This window comes from Orycteropus afer, unplaced genomic scaffold (assembly GCF_000298275.1).
Source record: "Orycteropus afer afer isolate SDZICR_OR568_19922 unplaced genomic scaffold, OryAfe1.0 scaffold00293, whole genome shotgun sequence".
Lineage (NCBI taxonomy): Eukaryota > Metazoa > Chordata > Mammalia > Tubulidentata > Orycteropodidae > Orycteropus > Orycteropus afer.
The window spans coordinates 1,007,499-1,030,555 of NW_006921880.1; the positions used below are offsets into that span (position 1 = coordinate 1,007,499).

Consider the following 23,057-nt stretch of genomic DNA (forward strand, 5'->3'; position numbering starts at 1 on the left):
GTTTAAGGGCCGTAGTCTTGGGGGTTCTACCAGTCTCCATCAGACTAGTAAGCCTGGTCTTTTAATGATTTTGAGTTTTGTTCCATGTTTTTTTCTCACTCTATCTAAGACTTCCTTTTGTGATCCCTTTCAGAGTGGGCAGCCGTGGTAGCTGGGTACTAGTTTGTCTGCTTTTGATTTTTTAACTCCAGATATTTGCACGTTTCATTATACTACTTTACTTTGTTTTCTTGAGCTGCCCTTAGAAATCTCTGTTTAGCTCTTTTATTTCAACATTTCTTCCAGTCACTTTAGCTACTCTTCATTCCAGAGCAATTTTCAGAGTCTCTTATATCCATTTTGTTTTTTTCTTACTTTCCTGTCTTTTTAAAGACCACCAGCTTTAAGGTTTATTTCTGAGCTCTCAATTCAATTCCACTAGTCTATATGTCTGTCCTTTTGCCAGTACCAAACTTTCTTGATTACTGTAGCTTTTTATTAAGATTTGAAACCAGAAGTGTGAGCCTATTATTCTTCTTTCCCAGTGTTCTTTTGGCTATTCTGGATCTCTTGTATTTCCATATAAATTTTAAAATCTGCTTGTCAATTTAGGCAAAAAAGCCAGCTGGCATTTTGATTGGAATGCATTGATTTACTATAGATTAATTTTGGGAATTTGTCCTCTTTTAATGACAATAAGTCTTACAACTCATGAACTTGGGTTTTTTTCTTTTTAGATCTACTTTAATTTCTTTTAACAATATTCTGAGTGTTTTTTTAGCTTTCAGTGTACAAGTCTTAACACCTCTTTTGTTAAATTTATTGCTAAGTGTTTTATTCTTTTTTGAAGCTACTGTAAATGGGATTGTTTTAATTTTCAGATTATTCATTGATAGTTTATATAAATACAGTTGATTTTTGCATATTGAGTTTAGAACTACAACCTTGTTGAATTCATTTATTCTACTAGTTTTTATGAATGCTATATAACTTTTAGGTTCCCTCGGTGGCACAGATGGTTATGCGCTCAACTACTAGCAAAAGTTTGGCAGTTAGAACCTACCCAGAGGCACTTTTGAAGACATACCTTGCCATCTGCTTTTGAAAGGTCACAGCCTTGAAAACCCATTGCTGTAGTTCTACTCTGCACACAAGGGGATGCCATGAGTCGGAATCGACTTCAAGGCAGCAGTAACAACAATGTAACTTTTACTTTCTGCATTAATGGGACTTAATAAATAATATGTACCTTGCCTGCGGTATGTTAAATAGCTATATTGTTTTTTAAATATACGTAAGCGTTTTTTAATTAAAATTTCCTGCTTCCCTTTTTGAAGGTAGTAGTATTATTTCCTGTAAATGACAGAATTTTAGAAATGATTTTAATAGTTCCAAAGTGGGGAGCTACTAAATTACCAGTTAATAACAGGTAAATTTGTATTTTTCTGTTCTGGCTATATTGAGCAAGCAATTTTTTTGGTACATAAATATTTTATTTTATAATTTTTTAAGGTGTTGATATATTTAAGGAGTACAAATTGGGATACCCGGATTGCAGCAGGACAAGCTGTTGAAGCTATAGTGAAAAATGTACCTGAATGGAATCCGGTGCCAAGAACCAAACAAGGTGCTTTAAGTGAAAAAATAGTTTGCAGAAAAACATAACTGTAGAATTAACTATAATATGTATTATGTATTTTATATAACTTCAGTTTTAATTCAGTGGCTTAATTTTTACACCTAAAAGGTACAGCTTTATCAAGGAATTTCATGGTATAAGGTTACTTTTGCCACACTTAAAAAATTGCTGAGTCAACTGTTTTAATATATTCCTTTTTTTAAAAAAATTATTCTATATAGTATGCTTGTTTTACAGTGATTATTGCTTTCGTCAAGGAATATACATCCTTAAGAAGGAATTATATCCATATAGTGTAATTATTTGAAACAGTTTATCTTGTTACTGGGAGAGTAGAATGTAGTGAAATTATTTTCTACATTTAAGCACAATATGTATGTATATTTGGAGGTGTAAGTCTTTAGTTTTTTATGTGCCTCTTAGATGTCTTAAGTTGGAAAGAAAAGTATTTGTTTTCTCACTACCTGTAATAACACTTAAAAAAGAACCATATGCTTTTGAAAAGTTGAAAGGTGTACATTAAGTGAAAATTTAATATGGTGCACCTGGAGTTTTACTTCTAAGTTACTTTGGTAAATAACATTTTTGTTGTAAGTCTTAGTTTGCCTGAAATTTTTGCCTTTATTTGCTGGCAATGAACATGTTCACTGATTATGTTAATTTGTCTTCTCATCATGAATATACAACTAAAAGTTATAACTTGTTTTATAAAATAGCTTTTTCTTTTCTAGCATGGTTTCTCTACTTATTTTAGTAAATGGAGACACTAGAACTCAGATTCTTTTAAAGTTATTAATAAGTTATATTAACATAAACATTTATAGAAAGGTTGCTTGTCATCTCTAAAAATCTTAAAATATTCATAACAATCCTCTTTAAGTTAAGCAATTATATTTTAGTTTATAGATATAGTAGATGGGAATGCCTGTTACAGAAACTGTCACTGAATAATTATGTTTAGATATATAATATATTTACATATATGTAATATGTATATAAATATATAACCCTTTTGGGGAGGAATAGAGAACATTTTATTGATATTTTTTATGTCTCAGATGGTTATAATTTTAGCTATTTACCAGGAGATAATTTGCTGATATTATGGGAAGTGTGTCCTAATGAATGAGTAGTTGGTTTGTGTCCTAAATATTCCTTGGGTATAGAGAGGGATGATGGTTGTTTGCTTTCCTTATTAATATATTCAGTGAATATTTTTGTGTTTTAGTTTAGCATTTTAACATACTGTTTCCTTGATATTTTAAAACTTTAACAGTAAGTGGAGACAGCATGACGTGTATGTGTGTGTATACATATATATGTATACATTTGTGTGTGTGTGTATAATGTGTGTGTGTTGTATAAAAACCAAACCAAACTCACTGCCTTTGAGTCGATTTGACTCATAGAGACCCCAACTTGGGTTTTTGAGGTGGTATCACTACGGAAGTAGTTTGCCCAGTCTTCCTTCCGAGAAGTGGCTGGGGGGTTTGAACTGCCAGTCTTCTGGTTAACGGTCAAATGCCTTAGGCACTGCACCACCAGAGCTCCTATATATATGTATATGTGTATATTTCAACACAGAGATGTATTTCTTCGTATAACATTGTGCTTTTGTAGTCAGAAACAGGTACACATATGCCCACTAACATTCTGATGGGTTATAGAAGGGGAGCCACCAAGTAAATAGTTCATTCACAGATAACTAAGAGCTGAGCATAAATAACTAACTTCTGCTGCCTCCAACTTTCACTTTTCTTAGAATATTATCCACATATCTCAAGTAATAATAGACTTTTCTCTTTCGTTCCACTTTTTGGTGATATGGTCAAATTAAATATTTTTAAACCTTATCTAGAACCTACTTCAGAAAGTTCTCTGGAAGAATCATCTTCTACAGATCGATTGAATTTTGACAGATTTGATATATGCAGATTGTTACAACATGGGGCATCGCTTTTGGGGTCTGCAGGCGCAGAATTTGAAGTCCAAGATGAAAAATCAGGTATGTAATAGCACTTTAGGAGAAAGCTCGAAATATGTATGTGTGTTTTTAAACTAATTTGTCACATGGTATGCTGTGTATCAGTCATGCATGATCTAACAAATATCACGAAATGTAAATTTATTGAAGTTGACAGGTGGGGGGGCTCTGTGTGGGAAAAGTAACCAGTATACTTGATCTAAAACTACCATATCAGTATTTTCTTCCCCAAGTGAATATGTATTTTATAGTAGATGAATACTATTTCAGCAATGATTCTTTTTTATCATACAGAAATTATAAAGTGTAGTTTAATAGATTTTTGAAGCTAGGATTAATACAAATTGATAATGTGTTCATAGTAAAGACAATTTGAGACACTGTGATAGTTTTATTTTTATTACAAGTGTTTAAATATTGTTGGATCTACTCATGCTGGTAACCAAAGCAAAAACTTAAAAAAAACAAAAAAATCTTGGAAAGATAATTGTCCCATTATCTTTAAACTTACAGAATCTATCTGGATATAAAATAAATGTTTTGGCCATTCAAGATTGATGCCTTGAGTGGAAAAAACCTTGATGTTTTTAATGGATTTCTGTAAGTAAATTGTCTTTTTGACTAAAAACCAAAACAGAACAGTGTTTTGTTTGGTTGCTAATTAATCATTACCCACAGCATAGCTAGTTAAGTTAATCTTGAATTGATTTTCAATTTGTTCATCTTTTAAAAATGTCAAATATCCATTCCTTTTTGCTTAGTATGGTTTCTATGGGAACATGTAGTTTATTATATTTGGACATAATTAAAAGAGTTTGCTTAAGTTACGCACCCTGGTGGCATAGTGGTTAAAATGCTTGGCGATTGGTGGTTTGAACCTACCAGCAAGAAAAAGAAGTTACAGTCTGCTTCCATAAAGATTTATAGCCTTGGAAACCCTATGGGGCAGTTCTTCTCTGTTCTAAAGAGTCACTGTGGGTCATAGTTGACTCACTGGTGGTGGCAGTGGGTTTGGTTTTGCTTTAGTTCTAGAAAAGGACTGGTTTTTTAAATAAGGGAAGTAGAATTTTTTTCAAAAACTATCCAGTTGGGGTGGGGGAGAGTTATCTCTAAACTATGTAAGTTTACTAAGCTTAGCTGTGTTACTAGTATATCCATGGACATTATCAGAGATCTTTGGCCTTTGTCCAGAAGTAAAAATGTCACCTTTACCACTTTTTAAAAATATGTGTTCATATTTTTTTTTCAAGATTATGATTTAATAGATCTTGGAGAGCTCTAGAAAATTGTATTTAAAAGGGGGAAAAAATCCACTAACTCTGATATATAACCAGGTTTGGGAACTCCAGTTTCTTGTGAACTCAGTTTTTGGTGCTGATAAGGAGTAGTGTTCTGAGTAGTGCTCAGTTAGAGCCATATAATCAGGTTTTCCTTAAACGTCTGCCGACCTGTCTCCTTGTTTATGAGTGACACATACATGATTAGTATAGATGCTGGTCTGAGTTTCCTTTGCAGTTATTGTGGTTATTTTTCCCAAGATGACTTTCCCTGGAATGAGAGGACCTGTTTTGTGTTCTGTGTAACTCTATTGGGCATATGAAATAGCAGGCATCACTTTTGGATGCCTAATGTTTTTCTCTCCTTGATAAAAGCAGCCTTTGCTGTTTTGGTCCTCTTCTATGTCTGTTATGAAGGTCCAGGTTACTTTAAGTTTTGTACTACTTTTCTCTTGGCTTCTATACCCATTTTAAGGACTCTCCATAAATTGGTATCTCACTTTCTTTAGAGCAAATTTCTGATATTTTGCCTTGGGAATAAACAGTGAAACAGGAGTAGGGAAGATGATTAATCTTAACTAGTTTCCTAATACATATTTAAAATTATAGATTGATGATTGTGGTCCAAGGTCCTGTTTTTTATTTGTTCATCTTGATCTTAACAGCATTTCTAAACTGTTTTTGTGTGTAACTTTGTGTGTATTTGGGCTTTTGTTTACTCTTTTCTTGTCAGTCTGGTATCATCTGTTTTAGTTTCCAGGAATTCTTTACATGTTTAAGACTTTTGATCATGTGTCTTTAAAAAAAAAATTATTTTTTTAGAACAGTTAGATTTATAGAGAAATTAAGATAATCCAGAGGGTTCTTGTATACTCTACACCTAATTTTCCCTCTTATTAATACCTTACATTAGTATGATGCATTTGTAACAGTTAATGAAGAATGGTTATTCTTCTTCATTATGCTTCACTGAAGTTCATACTTTATTCAGATTTTCTTCATTTTACCTAATGGCCTTTTTCTGTTCAAAGACCATGTCTAGGATATGTATCTTTTGTCCTTTTCAGGATATGGGTGTTTGGGAAAGTGCAGGTAGTCCCTGAGTTATGGCAGTGTTACATTCTGATGATTTCATCGTAAGCCAGTTTTGATGAAGTCGAATACTACTACTTTTTTTTAAGTTTTTGTTATTAATGCTTTTTATCATTAGTATCTTTATAAATCCGATCTTTATCTGTGTTTGGGGTTGGAAACATTACATATAAACTTACAGATATATTTTAATACACTGTTGTTGTTAGGTGCTATCAATTGCTTCTTACTCATAGCAACCCTGTATGTACAACAGAATGAAATGCTGCCCAGTCTTGTGCCATTCTTACAGTAGTTGCTGTGTTTGAGCCTATTGTTGCAGGCACAGTCAATCTATCTTGTTGAGGGTCTTCCTCTTTGTCGCTGACCCTCTACTTTACCCTGCTTGATGTTCTTCTCTAGGGATTGATCTCTCCTCATAACATGTCCAAAGTTTGTGAGACAGTGTCTCACCTTCCTTGCTTCTAAGGAGCATTCTGGCTCTACTTCTTCCACGACAGATTTGTTCATTCTTCTGACAGTCCATGGTATATTCAGTATTTCTCAGCAACGCTACAATTCAAGTGCATCAGTTTTTCTTCAGTCTAACTTACTCATTGTCCAGCTTTCACTTGCATATGAGGCAACTGAAAATACCATGGTTTGAGTCAGACACATCTTGTCATTGTTGTTAGGTGCTGTCAAGTCGGCTCTGATTCATAATGACCCTATGTACAGCAGAACGAAACATTGCCTGGTTGTGTACCATCCTCACGATCCTTGAGATACCTGAGCCCATCGTTGTAGCTGCTGTGTCCGTCCATCTTGTTGAGGGTCTTCCCCTTTTTCGCTGACCCTCCACTTTACCAAGCATGATATCCTTCTCCAAGGAATGGTCCCTTCTGACAACAGACCAAAGTAGATGAGACAAAGTCTGATCATTCTAGCTTCCAAGGAGCATTCCGGTTGTACTTCCTCTAGGACGGATTTGTTTGTTCTCCTGGCAGTCCATGGTACTTTCGTGTTCTTCTCCAATACCACAGCTCAAAAGCATCAACTCTTATTCAGTCTTCCTTATTCATTGTCCAGCTTTCACATGTATAGGAGACTATTGAAAATACAATGGCTTGGGTTAAGCACAGTTTAGTCTTCATAGAGACATCTTTGCTCTTCAGTACTTTAAAAAAGAGGTCTTTTGCAGCATATTTGCCCAGTACAACATGATGTCTGATTTCTTGACTGCTGCTTTCATGAGTGTTGATTGTGGATCTAAGTAATATGAATCTTTGACAACTTCAATCTTTTCTCCATTTGTTGTGATGTTGCTTATTAGTCCAGTTGTGAGGATTTTCTTTTGTGTGTGTGTGTGTGTGTGTGTGTTGAGATGTAATCCATACTACAGACTGTAGTCTTTAATTTTCATGAGTAAGTGCTTTAGGTCATCTTCACATTCAGCAAGCAAGGTTGTGACAAACGTTGTTGTTGTTGTTGTTATGTGCCGTCGAGTCGGCCCCGACTCATAGCGACCCCTCCTTGGGTTTCCGAGGCAGTATCACTACGGAAGTAGGATTGCCCAACCTTCCTTCCGAGGAGTGGCTGGTGGGTTTGAACCGCCAGCCTTCTGGTTAGCAGTCAAGTGCTTTAGCCACTATGCTACCAGAGCTCCCATGACACACATTAGTCCTCAGAAATAACATCTTAATCCTCAAAATAACATCTTTGCTTTTGAATACTTTAAAGTGGTCTTCTGTAGCATATCTACCCAATGTAGTATGTTATTTGATTTCTTGACTACTGCTTTCATAGGCGTTGATTGTGAATCCAAATAAATTAAACCTTTGGCAAGTTAAATCTTTCTCCATTTATCATGATACTTCTTAGTGGTCCAGCTCTTAGAATTTTTGTTTCCTTTATGTTGAAGTATAATATATATGAAAGGCTATATGCCTTTGGTCTTCATCAGTAAGCGCTTCAAGACCTCTTTACTTTCAACAAGCAAGATTGTGTCATCTGCATATTGCAGGTTGTTAATACCAATCTTGGTGCTGCATTCGTCTTCATATAGTCAACTTCTTGGATTATGTGCTTAGCATACAAATTGAATAGGTATGGTGAAAGGGTACAACCCTGATGCACTCTTTTTCTGAATTTAAACCATGTAGTATCCCATCTCAGAATATATAAAGGCCATACTTGGAATAAACATTTATTTGCTGAGGTTTTTTTTTTCTCTGTCAAATCTAGATTTTGTTTTCAGCCTAGTTAGATCTCTTAGAGACTGTAGCTGTGAAATAAGATTGATTTATTTGCATGGAACTGAATCTCATTACTTTATAGATGCTTGATATTTAATAGGGTGATGGGGGAATCACAATGAAAAGTCCTTAAATGTTTTGCTAACTACAACACTCTTTTTGAATCACGAGTAGGTAATACCATTTCTGACATGTTGAGGGGTTGTGAGTGTGGTTTCTAGTTGGCATGAGTGGTGGTGTTTATATAAACCAAAAACCAAACTTTCTGCTAATGAGTTGATTCTGACTCACAGTGACCCTATGGGACAGAATACAACAGCTGCAGAAGTTTTCCTGGCTGTAAATCTTTATGGAACCAAACTGCCTCATCTTTCTCCTACAGAGTGGCTGGTGGGTTCGAGCCGCTGATCTTTTTTGGTTAGCAGCCAAATGCTTTAACCACTGTACCACAAGAGTTTCTTGGTGTTTTAATAGTTTGCTCCCCCCCCCCCCCCAAGAGAACTTGATTTGAATGTAGTAGAAAACATCTTCACTGATAGGGAAGAAATGTAAAATGTATTTATTTTCTATTTAAAGGTGAAGTGGATCCTAAAGAGAGGATAGCACGCCAACGGAAACTATTACAGAAGAAACTTGGCCTTAATATGGGAGAAGCAATTGGAATGAGTACTGAAGAACTATTCAATGATGAGGATTTGGATTATACCCCAACTGCAGCAGCCTTTGTAAATAAACAACCTGTAGGTAAAAGCTTTGGTTGTTTAATTACAAGTAATAGTACAGGGGCTTGCTTTGTTTTGCTTATGCAACTGCAATTTTTCTTTTTAAATGCTTTGCTTAATTCTGCTTGTGCTGGTTTGTGCCACTGCAAATTAAGTAAACTGGAGTTTTGGTGACAGATTCTGCAGAATCAGAAGTTCATCCTACTTTGAGGACACTGGGCTTTTAGATAAAGCCTGTAGTGGACCATTTAGGAGCCACTGGTAATAAAGATCCTAGTTCCACTAATTAATCTTTCCTTTGTTCATTGGTGAAGGAAAATTAAATAAATTCTTGGGAGAATGGGCAATAGTAAAGGTTGTCATAGTCAGATACGACACTAGAAATCTTCACAGCTATTCTTTCATTTTAATTGAAAAAGTAGTAAACATGATTTTTAAAAATTACAAAATATGAAAGGGTGTACAATATGAACAATAAGAAATTTGTTTCCAGTAATCAGTAGACACACATGTCCCCACTGTCAACCCTTTTTAAGTTATTTGTGCATCCTCCTGAAATTTTCTTTGCATACACAAGTATGTGTGTGTCTTTTTAAGCAAAGGATGTGAAAGTCTTTAATACAGCTTAATATGTGAGTATCTACAGATTGATCACATTCTTTTTTTTGATAATTTTATATTATTCTGCTTTTGATTGTATTATAAGTTTACTATTTTCTTCCTCCTTTCCTGTTTTTCTCATTCCTAATGAGTTCTCATGTGCGTCTTAACTTTTTTTTTTAATGCCAGAAGGTCTTATTTTAATTTTTTTTCTAACAGATGATGATCTTACCAGTTTCTTTTACTGACATTTTTTATTACAACTTTTGAATGATATTATGATTTGTTCATGTTTTACCTCCTGAAAGCCCCTCTGTGGGTTAGGATTATGAAATTTATGGGTTTAGTCATCTTTTGAGACTGAGACTGTGAATATTGATTTTAACTTCAAAAATTCAAAGTCAGTATTCTTTTATTCTTTTAGACTCTCCAGGCAGCTGAATTGATTGACTCAGAATTTCGAGCAGGAATGAGCAATAGACAAAAGAACAAAGCTAAAAGGATGGCCAAGTTATTTGCAAAACAGAGATCCAGGGATGCAGTGGAAACTAATGAGAAGAGGTAGCAATCATTATCTACTTATTAATTTAAAACAGGAATGCTGTATAGCTTAAATTTATACTGTAATTTATAAAACACATTTTGCTGACATTGTTTTTAGTTGTGGAATACCATTTAATTGTCTTGCTCAGTTGTTAGAGACACTTATTTACTATTAGTAGGGACTGGCAAAGCTTCCTCAGAAAAATCCATATTTGCAGATTTTTTTTATCTTACTCAGCTCTGAATAAGAGTTGAAGATCTTCAAAGAGGGGAATAATCCAGACAGAGCAAACATGTGCAGATGCCTTAATTGTGAAATATTCAAGAAACAGAAAGAAGGGCAATATGAGTATAGTGAATGGACAGAAGGGAGAGTAGTGAACTCAGAGAGGTGGTCTGGGGCCTCGAGTTAAGAACACTGCTTTAGTACAGTAAAAACTGTTGTCATAGTGTTATATCACATAGCAGATAATATGTGCTATGTGCTATATTCCCTAGGCCAAGTGCTATATCACATAGCAGATAATAATCCAGACTTGCTTACCTTCTGTTGTAGGAAAGAATTATATGGTAAAATAAATAAGTAAAAGTAATATCTGTGCATGGCTTAGAGCAATGTTTCTCAAAGGGTTGTTCAAAATTACCTGCTTCAGAAGCAGTTTGAGGGGCTTGTTAAAAACCATGTTTGTGTACCCAACTCATATGTATTAAATCAGAATCTTTAATGGTGTTCAAGAAATATTTATGTAAATAATTAATAAACACATGAAATCCTATGAAAATAGAGTTTTGCTGTGGATGACAGAACTTTTTGCCTTCCTTTCCATTCACATAAAGATAAAAAGTTATTGCAGTGTTTATTTAAAAGCAAGACAGAGAGAGAGAAATAACAATACATATCTACTTGGTAGTTTTTACTTGGGGGAGCGATTAATATTTTATTTAAGAAGTATAAACTTTTTTGTGAGTTTGCTGAACTACAAGAGTTTTCTAAGTTTTTAGTACTGTATAGTAACCTAATAAGTGTTTCTGGTGGTTTCTATTCATGTAAGTATTTTATCCAAAGATTTGAAATATTAGAAATACTATAGTTCTGGTGGTGTAGTACCTAAGGCATTTGACTTCTAACCAGAAGGCTGGCGGTTCAAACCCACCAGCCACTTCTAGGAAGGAAGGTTGGGCAGTCTACTTCTGTAGTGATACATACTGCCTTGGAAACACAAGGAAGGGTTGCTATGAGTCAGATCCGACTCGACGGCAGTGCGTTGTGTTTGCATCACAGCTTATTTCAGAGTTCATAATTCTTTCATTCAACATGTGTTTATTGAACACCTTCTATATGCCAGGTGTACTGTTCTAGGCCCTGGGAATACAGTAGTGAATAAAATAGAGAAGAATTCCTGACTTCATAGAGTTTATATACTAGAGGGAAAGATGGATAAGGAACAAAATAAATAAGTAAAATGCATGATAAGGGCTAAGGAGAAAAAAATAAAGCAAAGAAGAAACATATGAAATGTTTTATGGGGAGAAAGTCTGAAATTTTAAATAATGATAGTTGTAGGGGGGCTTCATGAAGTGACTTTTGAGTAAAGTTCTGGAAGAAATGAGGGCACTAGCCATGTGATATCTGGAAAAAGCTTTTCAAATAGAAGGAATAGCAAGGGCAAATGCTGGGAGGTAGAAACAAGTCTTAACAAGTTCAAGGACAGTAAGATGACTGATCCCTATGGCTAGATTGTAGAGGATTATAGGAAAATTAATAGTGGCTAAGGTTAGGAAGGCTCAGATTCCTTTAATCTTACAGAAAAAATGATTGGTCATATAAACCATGTGATTAACGAACGGGGAAATATTTATAGAGAATAATGCTGTATGTGCCTTAAACTGTGCTAATTGTTCCTTTTTGCTAATACTGAATAAATGTAGTTTTGCTTATCCTTGCCTTTGAATTATTTTGCCATTAGGCTAGCTTTGATATTTTTGGTTGTTCTAAAGTCATAACATTTGCTCAGATTTTCTGTACACAGTTTTCATTGATTGTTGTTGTTGTTTTTGTGTGCCGTCGAGTCAAACCCGACTCATAGCGACCCCTCCTTGGGTTTCCGAGGCAGTATCACTATGGAAGTAGGATTGCCCAACCTTCCTTCCGAGGAGTGGCTGGTGGGTTTGAACCGCCAGCCCTCTGGTTAGCAGGCAAGTGTCTTAGCCACTATGCTACCAGAGCTCCCTTTCATTGATTAGTTGTCTTATTTATATATTTTTCAAGAATTAGTAAGATTATACTATATTACTCAGTGTATGGTTTTCTCCAGGGTACCAAAAACCTTAAGAAGTTATTGTTAAGCTGGGTCAGTTTTAGGTTGTTGGACTAACAGAGTTTGAAATGAGAAGAAGGGTAGTTTGTTATATAGCAAGGGAGAAAAAAATACAAAAATGTAAATTGTTAAATTTAAGATCCAATTTGAAAGCAAGAATTTGCTAATCTATTTTGTATTTAATAGCAAGTAGGATATTTTTTGCTCAAAAAATTTTAAGCAGTTAAACTTAGATATTTGATATATAAAGTTTTAAGTAAATCACATAAGTAGAATATGGTTAAACATTTGTTCAAATGATGGATTCTCTTACATTCATTGATTTACATTATTCTTTACTAACTTTTTAAATGATGACTTTTCTTTTTTAGCAATGATAGCACTGATGGGGAGCCAGAAGAAAAGAGACGGAAAATAGCAAATGTTGTTATTAATCAGTCTGCAAATGATTCCAAAGTCTTGATTGATAATATTTCAGACAGCTCTTCCTTAATTGAAGAGGTACCATTAAAATGTCCTGAATTGTCCATTGTGATTGTTTATCATTTTTTCTAACTTTTCGGTAGATAATATTTAGTAATCTTGTAATTAGATCAATTTTATTAGTAAAAATCTTAATTATTTAAATTTGTTAAGTCTGACTGCTATTACTAGAAGATCCTTCTCACTGCCATCAAGTTGATTCCAATTCATACGACTCCCATTGGGTTTCCAAGGTGGTAAACTTTTACAGAAGTAGATTGCCTCATCTTCCTTCTATGGAGTGGAGCGGCTGGTGGGTTTGAACTGTCAACCTTTTGGTTAGCAGTCAAATACCTGGGCACTACAACACCAGAGCTCCTTAGAAGATCATTAGGTGGTGCAGATGATTTGTGCAACCTGCTAGCTGGATGATTGGCAGTTTGAAACTACCCAGTGGTACTAGGGAAGAAAAGGCTGGTGATCTGCTTCCATTAAGATTCATTGTTGCTATTTGCCCTCAAGTTGATTTGACTTATGGTCACTCCACATGTACATAGTAGAACTGCTATATAGGGTTTTTAAGGCAATGAACTTTGGAACCAGATCTCCGGGCCTGTCTTCTGAGATGCTTCTGGGTGGGTTTGAGCTACTGACCTTTCAGCTAGTAGTTGAGCACTTAACTGTTTGTGCCATCTAGGGACTCTATGGCCAAGAAAACTTACGGAGCAATTCTACACTCTTAACAAAGGGAGTTGCCATGAATCAATCGGAATTAACTTGATAGCGACTAACAACAACAACCACTATTACTAGACCTATAAGTAAATATGCTTTGCTAAATTGCTTACATTATTAATATAAAATAAACCTATAGAAATAGTGGTAATTTTGTTTTTTTTATTTAGACAAATGAATGGCCTTTGGAAAGCTTTTGCGAGGAACTTTGTAATGACCTTTTTAATCCATCCTGGGAGGTGAGATTTCTTCATTACAATTTCTCTCAGCTGTATTTTCTTTGCCAGTGAAGTAAACAGTGTCAGGAACAATCTGCTTTGTCATGATCCCTGTTTTCCCTGTGTCCCTTTCAGTATTCATTGGTCAGGGCACTTCATATCATTGACTTTTTATGTAGAAAGTTTTAGACTAATTTTAACCTTTCATACCCATTTTATCGTATTTATTTAGTGAATTGTTATTTTTTTTTTCATTCATTTGACTATAAAGTCTCTAGGCTTGCATATCTCTCCGAGATAGTAGAAATTGCCTTCATTTCTTTGGAAGTGGAGAATTTTGATAGATCAAGAACAGAGATTTTTGAAACATCTATTTAGTCTCAGAAATATTTCTTTACAGAAATCTTGAATGTGCCCAAATATGTAAAAAAGATGAAAATGAAGCTCCTTTCATTCTGTTCCCATTCTGTTGGTTCCTGGGTAATTTAAAACTGGTTTGGAATACTTAGAAATAGAACACAGCTTTTCTATTCCTTGATGTACTTCTATTTAAAGATGTTCAAATAGAGTATTGAATTAAGTGGTCGTAGTGTTAGGGGCCTGTTTTCATACCTTCTAGATGATGCTGCAGAAAGTATACTCACTCTAAGGAAGGCAGTTTATCTTAGGACTACAGTGAGACATTAGTTAAAAGATACTTTGTTTGGATTGTCTTCCTTTGGCTCTTATCACTGGGTGCTTTGGGGCTTAGTTTTGATGGTTATATTTTTTGAGATATTGGTGTTGGAGGGTATGAAGAATAATATCTATATTTTAAATTCCTTCTTCCTTGCTGTGGTGAATGCTGAATGCAAGGTAGAGGGTGAAGTAGACACAGCAGTGTGAATTTATATCTCTGAAGGATTTTAGAATAGCCATTTTCTTAGTTTTATTTTTTAAAATTCCAGATAACCAAGAAAAGCTTTGAAATTTATTTATGTATTTATTCTTGGATAGTAGAAGGAAAACACATTCTTATGGAGTACCTTTTAGTCTTTTCTGATTTCTTAAAAATGCAATATTTTTTCATACTGGAGAATAGTTAAACTCAATTTCTTAAGCATTTAACCTCTGATATTAGCTTCTTGTGCTTGCACTTTTAGGTTCGACATGGTGCAGGCACTGGACTTAGGGAAATCCTTAAAGCTCATGGGAAAAGTGGTGGTAAAATAGGAGACAGCACTTTAGAAGAGGTAAGTGTTTTAAAGCAACAGTTATCACCAGGTTTAGCAGTTGGCCTCTTTTTCCAAGATAAGGAAGTAAAGAGAGTTTGTGTCATGAAGTAGGAATGAGAGGTAAATAATAACAATTGTGGAAAGGTGAAAGGAAGAAGAAAGACAAAAGATTAAAAAAGATAGGAAGAAGTCTATAAACAGAGGAAGAGTAAGTTTGGGGAAAGACGTCTTCAGATACATAGGGTGAAAAAAATACGTAGAAATGAGTATTTGATCAGGATATAATGCATTGGGAAGGGGGGAGTACGGTGAGACAAAATGGTTGTTGAGAAGTCAGTGAGGAGCATGATTGATGTGGCATGGACAGACACTAGTAACAGGATAGCAAGTTGGTAAGTAACATAAATAGCAGCCTTAACTTATTAGTAATCTCTCACAGAGTACAAAAACAAAATTCATAAATTTTAAGAATTTTGATCTAAATGAAATTTACTACCAAAATGATATGGTTAATATTAAAGATACTAATTGAGACTCTTGTTTTTACATCCAAAATAATCTATCCCTACTTTTTTTTTTTTTGGACCTTTGGTATCTCCATTTTTCCCTTCTTCCCCCAGTACAAAGTGTGATCTTGTTGTTGTTATTAGGTGCCACCAAGTTGCCTCTGACTCATAGTGACCTATGTACAACAGAATGAAACACTGCCTGGTCCTTCACCATCCTTATAATCTTTACTGTGCTTTGGGCCCATCATTGCAGCCACTGTGTCAGTCATCTTATTAAGCGACTTCCCCTTTTTCATTGATCCTATACTTTACTAAGTATGATATCCTTTCCAGGGAGTGAATGGTCCTTTCTGACAATGTGTGATGAAGTCTGGCCATTTTTGCTTTTCAGGAGCATTCCAGCTGTGCTTCTTCCAGGACAGATTTGTTCGTTCTTTTGGTCATCCGTGGTATTTTCAGTATTCTTTGCCAACATCACAATTCAAAGGCATCACTTTTTCTGTAGTCTTCCTTATTCATTGTTCAGCTTTCACATGCATGTGAGGTGACTGAAAATACCTGGCTTGGGTCAGGTACACTTTAGTCTTCAAAGTGACATCCTTTTTCCTTAGCACTTTAAAGAGGTCTTTTGCAGAATATTTGTCCAGTGCAGTACAACTTCTGATTTCTTGATTGCTGCTTCCATGGGTGTAGATTGTGGATACACATAAAATAAATCTTTGACAACTTCAATCTTTTCTCCATTTGCCGTGATGTTGCTGGTTGGTCCTCTTGTGAGGAATTTTGTTTTCTTTATGTTGAGGTGAAATCCATACTGAAGACTATAGTCTTTGATCTTTATCAGTAAGTACTTGAAGTCCTCTTCACTTTCAGCAAGCAAGGTTGTGTCATATGCCTATCACAGGTGGTTAATGAGAATTTCCCTGGTCCTGCTGCCATGTTCCTCATATAGTCCACATTCTCAGATTATTTACTCAGCACACAGATAAAATAAGTATGGTGAAAGCGTGTAACTGTGATGCCTACCCTTCCTGATTTTAAGCCATGCAGTATCCCCTTGTTCTAGTTGAATGGCAGCCTCTTGGTATGGGTACCAAAAACCAAAACCAAACTCACTGCAGTTGAGTCAATTCAACTCATAGTGACCCTTGGTGTCCGAGGCAGTATCTCTATGGAAGTAGGTTGCCCAGTCCTCCTTCCGAGGAGTTCATGTTCCTTATGAGCACATTTAAGTGTTTTGGAATTCCCCTTCTTCACAATATTATCCGTGATTTGTTAAGTTCCACACAGTCAAATGCTTTACGTAGTCAATAAAACACAGGTAAACAACCTTCTAGAATTCTTTGCTTTCAGCCAAGATCCTTCTCATATTAGCAGTGTTATCCTTTGTTCCACATCCTCTTCTGACTCTGACTTGAATATCTGGCAGTTCCTTGTAAGTGTGCTGTTGCAACAGTTTCTGAATTATTTTCAGCAAAATTTTAACTTGTGTGTGATACTAATGACATTATTCATAATTTCCACATTCTTTGGGTTATCTTTCTTTGGAATGGGCACAAATACAGATCTCTTCCAGTTGGTTGACCAGGTAGCTGTCTTCCATATTTTTTGGCATAAACAAGTAAGTGCCTTCAGTGCTGCATGCATTTGTTGAAACATCTTGATGGGTATTCCATCAATTCCTGGAGCCTTTTTCACTGCTTCTTTCAGTGCATCTTGGACTTCTTCCTTCATTACTGTTGGTTCTTGGTTATATGCTGCCTCCTGAAATGGTTGAAAGTCAACCAGTTCTTTTTCGTTTAGTGACTCTGTGTATTTCTTCTATCATCTTTTGATGCTTCCTGCATCATTCAGTATTTTTTCCATAGAATCCTTCAGTGTTGCTATCTGAGACTTGAATTTTTTTCTTTAGTGTTTCAGCTTGAGAAATGCCAAGCGTGTTCTTCCCTTTTGGTTTTCTAACTCAGGTTTTGCACATATCATTATACTACTATGTCGTCTCGAGCTGCCCTTTGAAGTCTTCTGTTTAGCTCTTTTATTTTGTCATTTCTTCCATTGGCTTTAATGCAACGCACTGCCGTCGAGTTGGATCTGACTCATAGCCACCCCTCCTTGGGTCTCCAAGGCTGTATCACTATGGAAGTAGATTGCCCAGCCTTCCTTCTGAGGAGTGGCTGATGGGTTTGAACTGCCAGCCTTCTGGTTAGTAGTCAGATGCCTTAGGTTTTAGGTACTGTCCATTCAAGAGCAAGTTTCAGAGTCTCTTCTGACATCTGTTTTGGTCTTTTCTTCCTTTCCTTTCTTTTTAATGACCTTTGCTTTCTTCATATATGATCTTGATGTCATTCCATGACTTGTCTGGTCTTTGATGATTGGTGATTGATGATTGGTGTTCAGTGTATGAAATCTGTTCTCTTCAGGTGGTCTCTAAATTCAGGTGGGATATAATCAAGGTCATATTTTGACTCTCATGGACTTGTTTTAATTTTCTTCAGCTTCAGCTTAAACTTGCCTATGAGCAACTGATAGTCTGTTCCACAGTCAGCTCCTGGCCTTGTTCTGACTGATAATATTGAACTTCTTTATCGCCTCTTTCCACATTTGTAGTTGATTTGATTCTTGTATATTCCATCTGGTGAGGTCCACATGTATATCTACCATTTATGTTGTTGACAAAAGGTATTTGCAAGGAATAAGTCATTGTTCTTGCAGAATTCTATCATATAATCTCTGGCATCATTTCTGTCACCAAGGCCATATATTCCAGCTACCGATGTTGCTCCTTTGTTTACAGCTTTCCCATTCCAACCACTAGTAATTATCAGTACATCTTGATTACATGTTTGGTCAATTTCAGACTATAGAAATTGGTAAAAATCTTCAATATTTTCATCTTTGGCTTTAGTGGTTGGTGGGTAAATTTGAATAGTAGTAGTTTTAAAAGATTTTCCTTGTAGGTATATGGTTATTATCCTATCACCGACAGCATTGTACTTCAGGATAGATCTTGAAATACTCTTTTTGACCATGAATGCAATACCATTCTTCTTTAATTTGTCATTCTCAGTATACTAGACCATATGATTGTCTGATTGAAAATGGCCAATACCAGTTCATTTTTGCTCACTGACAGCTAGGATATCTATCTTTGTGTTCCATTTCATTTTTGACAACTTGCTACTTTCCTAGATTCATACTGTGTGCATTCAATGTTCTGATTATTAATGAATATTTGTAGCTCTGTATTCTCATTTAGGGTTATGCCCCATTAGCAAATGAAGGTCCCAAGAGCTCTACTGCATCCCCATCGCTAAGGTCCACTCTACTTTGAGGAGGTAGCTCTTCCCCAGTCATATTTTGAATGCCTTCCAACTTGAGGGGCTCATCTTCTGGCACTATATCAGACAGTGTTTCACTTGTATCCATAAAGTTTTCCAGTAATATATCAGACAGTGTTTCACTGCTATTCAAAAGGTTTTCATTGGACAGTTTTTTCAGAAGTGGATGGCCCCTTCTTTCTTCCCAGCCTGTCTTAGTCTGGAAGCTCTGCTGAAACTTCTCTACATGGGTGACCCTGCTGATATTTGAAATATCAGTGGCATAGCTTCCAGCCTTACATGCAAGCTACCACAGTATGACAGACTGGGAGATGAATGGTAGAGTGTGATCTTTGTTATTAAAAAAGAATTATTTTTTAACAGATGATTCATCAACATCAGGAGTGGTTGGAAGACTTGGTTATTAGACTTCTTTGTGTTTTTGCATTAGACAGATTTGGAGACTTTGTTTCTGATGAAGTAAGTATTACCTAAGGGAAGCTTTGCCCAATCAAATTTCAGATTCTATGAAATAAATCTGTTTGCAAATAAAAGTTTTCTTCTTTCTCACTTGTAGGTTGTGGCACCAGTTCGTGAAACTTGTGCTCAAACATTAGGTGTGGTGTTAAAACACATGAATGAAACAGGAGTTCATAAGACTGTGGATGTGCTGCTTAAATTACTTACACAAGAACAGTGGGAAGTTAGACATGGTGGTCTGCTGGGAATAAAATATGCTTTGGCAGTTCGTCAGGTAAACATTTCCGTTATTGAAGCATTTGTTGAAAAGGTTTTTTTTTTTCCCTGTGAGTTTCTTTTCATTGATTTCGGCTATCTGAAATGACCCCATGTTCTTAGTGTTACAGATAAACCAGCCCTTCAATATTAGGCTTCTGGTGGCAGTATCATAGAGATTTTAAAAAAAAGAAAACAACACCCTACTGCTATCGAGTTGATTCTGACTTGTAGCAACCCTGTAAGACAGAGTAGAATTGCCCCATAGAGTTTCCAAGGCTATAAATATGGAGGAGCTCTGGTAGCACAGTGCCTAAGGCACTTGACTGCTAACCAGAAGGCTGGCGGTTCAAACCCACCAGCCACTCCTCGGAAGGAAGGTTGGACAATCTACTTCTGTAGTGATACTGCCTTGGCAACCCAAGGAGGGGTCGCTATGAGTCGGGGCCGACTCGACAGCACATGATAACAACAACAACAAAATCTTTATGGATGTAGACTGCCTCATCTTTCTCCCATCGAGCAGTTGGTGAGTTTGAACCACTTTTGGTTAGAAGCTGAATGCTTCAGTCACTATGACACTAGAGTTCCTGTCATAGGAGGTAGGTGGTATTAATAAGAATTTAAGTAGAAATCATAAGATGGTTGCATACATTGTTTACTCTTTAAGGTCAATGATTGTTTTTCCTTTTTAATCCATTGATGAAGTTAATTTAGAGCCTGTCATGACTTGGCTTAACTGTTTTAAGTTAATATTTAAATGCTAAATATTCTGAGCACTGTAAAGCACCCTGCTGAGTGATGCAGGATACATACAGCATAAGGAGTCATGAAACCTACCTCAGGAAACTTACAATAAGTATATAAACAAGCATCCTATAAGGTCATGTACGGTATCATCTTAGCTGTCATTTTTTTTTGTTTTTTAGTCCTTTGTAGCAAGTCTTCTAAAAAGAAAATGCAGGTAGTATTACCATTTTTATATGGAGAAATAGGTTCTGAAAGTTAGATGCCTTGCTCAAGATGGCAAAACTTGTTAGGATTAGAACCTAATTAGAAATTAGATGATGTGTCATCTTTTAATCCAATGTTTTTTGTTTTGTCATACTTCATCCAGGGTGAAATAACACACATGCATGTAATCTCTCACTTACAAGCTCTTAGTAGGTTATTGAGAACTCTGATATGCTATTTCTCATTTTATGGTTAGGAATTATTGTTGTTATGTGCTGTCGAGTCGGACCTGACTCATAGTGACCCCTCCTTGGGTTTCTGAGGCAGTATCACTACGGAAGTAGATTGCCCCATCTTCCTTCCGAGGAGTGGCTGGTGGATTTGAACCGCTAGCCTTCTGGCTAGCAATCAAGTGCCTTAGGCACTATGCTACCAGAGCTCCCTGGTTAGGAGTTAGATTACTAAATAGATCCACAAAAGTCTGCTTCATTCATAATATAGCTGAAGTACCTTTAGCTACATGTATAACATTGTTTTTGTAGAAAATTTAGTTCAGAATTCCAATTTGAAATGTTAGTAAAACATCTCTCCCCGTATCTTTACTTGCCCACTGGTTTAATTATCTAGTGCTTCTATAACAGAAATACCACAAATGAGTGGCTTTAACAAACAGATACTTATTTTCTCAGTTTAAGTGGCTGGAAGTCCCAATTCAGGGCATTGGCTTTAGGGGAAGGCTTTGAAACTCTTTTGGATCTGGAGGAAGGTCTCTTTTCAGCTTCTGTTCTGGTTCCTTGGTGAACTTTTTAGGGTGTGGCATCTATTTTCTTCATCCATGCTTACTTGCTTCTGTGCCTAATCTACTCTCTCATATCTCAAAAGTGAATGGTTTAGACAAAACACAACCCTAGGATGGCCTCATTAACATAAGGAAAACTCTTTCTAAGTGGGATTATATCCATGGATATAGGGGTTAGGATTCCAGCACACATTGTGGGGGAATCCAGTTAAATCCATAACACCCACCATAGATTTAGTTTCAGAATTAGAGACTTCCACTGTCCTGAGCAACTGACTTGACCTAGAGATAATGATACCAGAAGAGTATGTGTTGAGTGGAAAGAAGAGGTATGGAAGTAAAAGGAATGAAGAATTAGAGAGAAACCGGGACCTCTTACTAGTTAATTCCCCTGAATACTTCCCAGACTGGGTCAGCACTCTCTCAGGGCCTTTGGAATTGGCCTACCCATTTATGGAATCTCTCTTTCTATTCCTAAAGGCAAGTTCATAGGACTTTTGAAGTTTTCTAAAGTTATCTCTCTCTCTTTTTTTTTTTAAATTGCCAGTGACAAAACCTTACCTTCTGATTCTGCTCATAGACTCTGCAACTCTTTTCCAACTCTGCTTCCTTTTTTGATTCTTCTGACTCTTTTAGCTACTTTTCTCCTTGACAACCTTCCTTCCCACTTAAATACACCCATGTTCTCTATCTCTGTCTAGTCTCTGTCGACAGTTGCAGAATTACATGCAAGTGGCAAATGCCTCGTTTTTTATAAAGATGTCTCGATTTCATTATAAGACCAGTTCTCAGTAAGATTCCTAGTATATGATAACAAGTAACTACCTCTTGGGACTTGCTCTTTTAGGGGGGTGCAGAGAGAGGAGATTGGAATAATGAGAAGCAGGAAGGGATGACTCTCCTTTTTCTCTTCTCTCACACCCTCTTGGGTTATCAGTGACACTGAAAAAGAATGAGAGAGATGGAAGCTAAGTTTCTAACACAGACCTATTACATATGTGTATATATTCACTCAGAGTTCTAGATGCTTTTTGTAGTCTTACATAGAAAATACGGTCTGATGTTTAAGTCACATTGATAATAAACCACTGGATACCATTGTAGACTTTCAAAGATAGGATTAGTTATATACTGATAACAATTTCTCTGTTCATGTGCTTCATTTTGTACAGTATTGGATTTTATGCTTTCCTATGGCAAATTTGCTGAAAATGTTTAAGCACAGTAATTGTGCAGTAGGAAATTAATTTATTTTGATGTCTGTTTTACAGGACGTAATTAATACTTTATTGCCTAAAGTTTTAACTAGAATAATTGAAGGACTCCAGGACCTAGATGATGATGTCAGAGCTGTTGCTGCAGCATCATTAGTGCCTGTGGTAGAAAGCCTTGTCTATCTTCAGATACAAAAGGTAAAGTAAATATTTTTGCGTTTTCTTTCTATAGAGCTTGTTTGTATTTGGGGTATAGAGTATTAGGTAAAACATTGAATTCCTTTTTCTCTTTCATCTCAATTTTCTTGTGACACATGTTCCTCTGATGTCTGTGGTCTTGATTATTTATTGTCCTGGGGACAAATGAACTGTATCTGTGTTAATCTGTTTCCCTCTCTTTATAGAGTACACAGGGAACTTCCTTGAAGAGAAAGCCACAATTTCTCCTTTATATTACTCTTGGTTTCTGGATATACAGGATTTTTGTTTGTTTTGTTTTTTTTGTTCTGTTT

General features: G+C 35.9%; 1 protein-coding gene across 1 annotated transcript in view; it reads left to right on the forward strand.

Annotated features, from left to right (window-relative positions):
• Positions 1 to 23,057, forward strand: part of BTAF1 (B-TFIID TATA-box binding protein associated factor 1) — a 153,111-nt gene that overhangs the window by 15,432 nt on the left and 114,622 nt on the right. The window contains exons 2-11 of the mRNA XM_007951258.2: positions 1,492 to 1,606; positions 3,477 to 3,623; positions 8,782 to 8,945; positions 9,952 to 10,088; positions 12,760 to 12,889; positions 13,756 to 13,824; positions 14,946 to 15,035; positions 19,228 to 19,323; positions 19,421 to 19,597; positions 22,603 to 22,743. Of these exons, the coding sequence (XP_007949449.2) occupies positions 1,492 to 1,606; positions 3,477 to 3,623; positions 8,782 to 8,945; positions 9,952 to 10,088; positions 12,760 to 12,889; positions 13,756 to 13,824; positions 14,946 to 15,035; positions 19,228 to 19,323; positions 19,421 to 19,597; positions 22,603 to 22,743 (1,266 nt within the window). The remainder of the gene's footprint in view (positions 1 to 1,491; positions 1,607 to 3,476; positions 3,624 to 8,781; positions 8,946 to 9,951; positions 10,089 to 12,759; positions 12,890 to 13,755; positions 13,825 to 14,945; positions 15,036 to 19,227; positions 19,324 to 19,420; positions 19,598 to 22,602; positions 22,744 to 23,057) is intronic.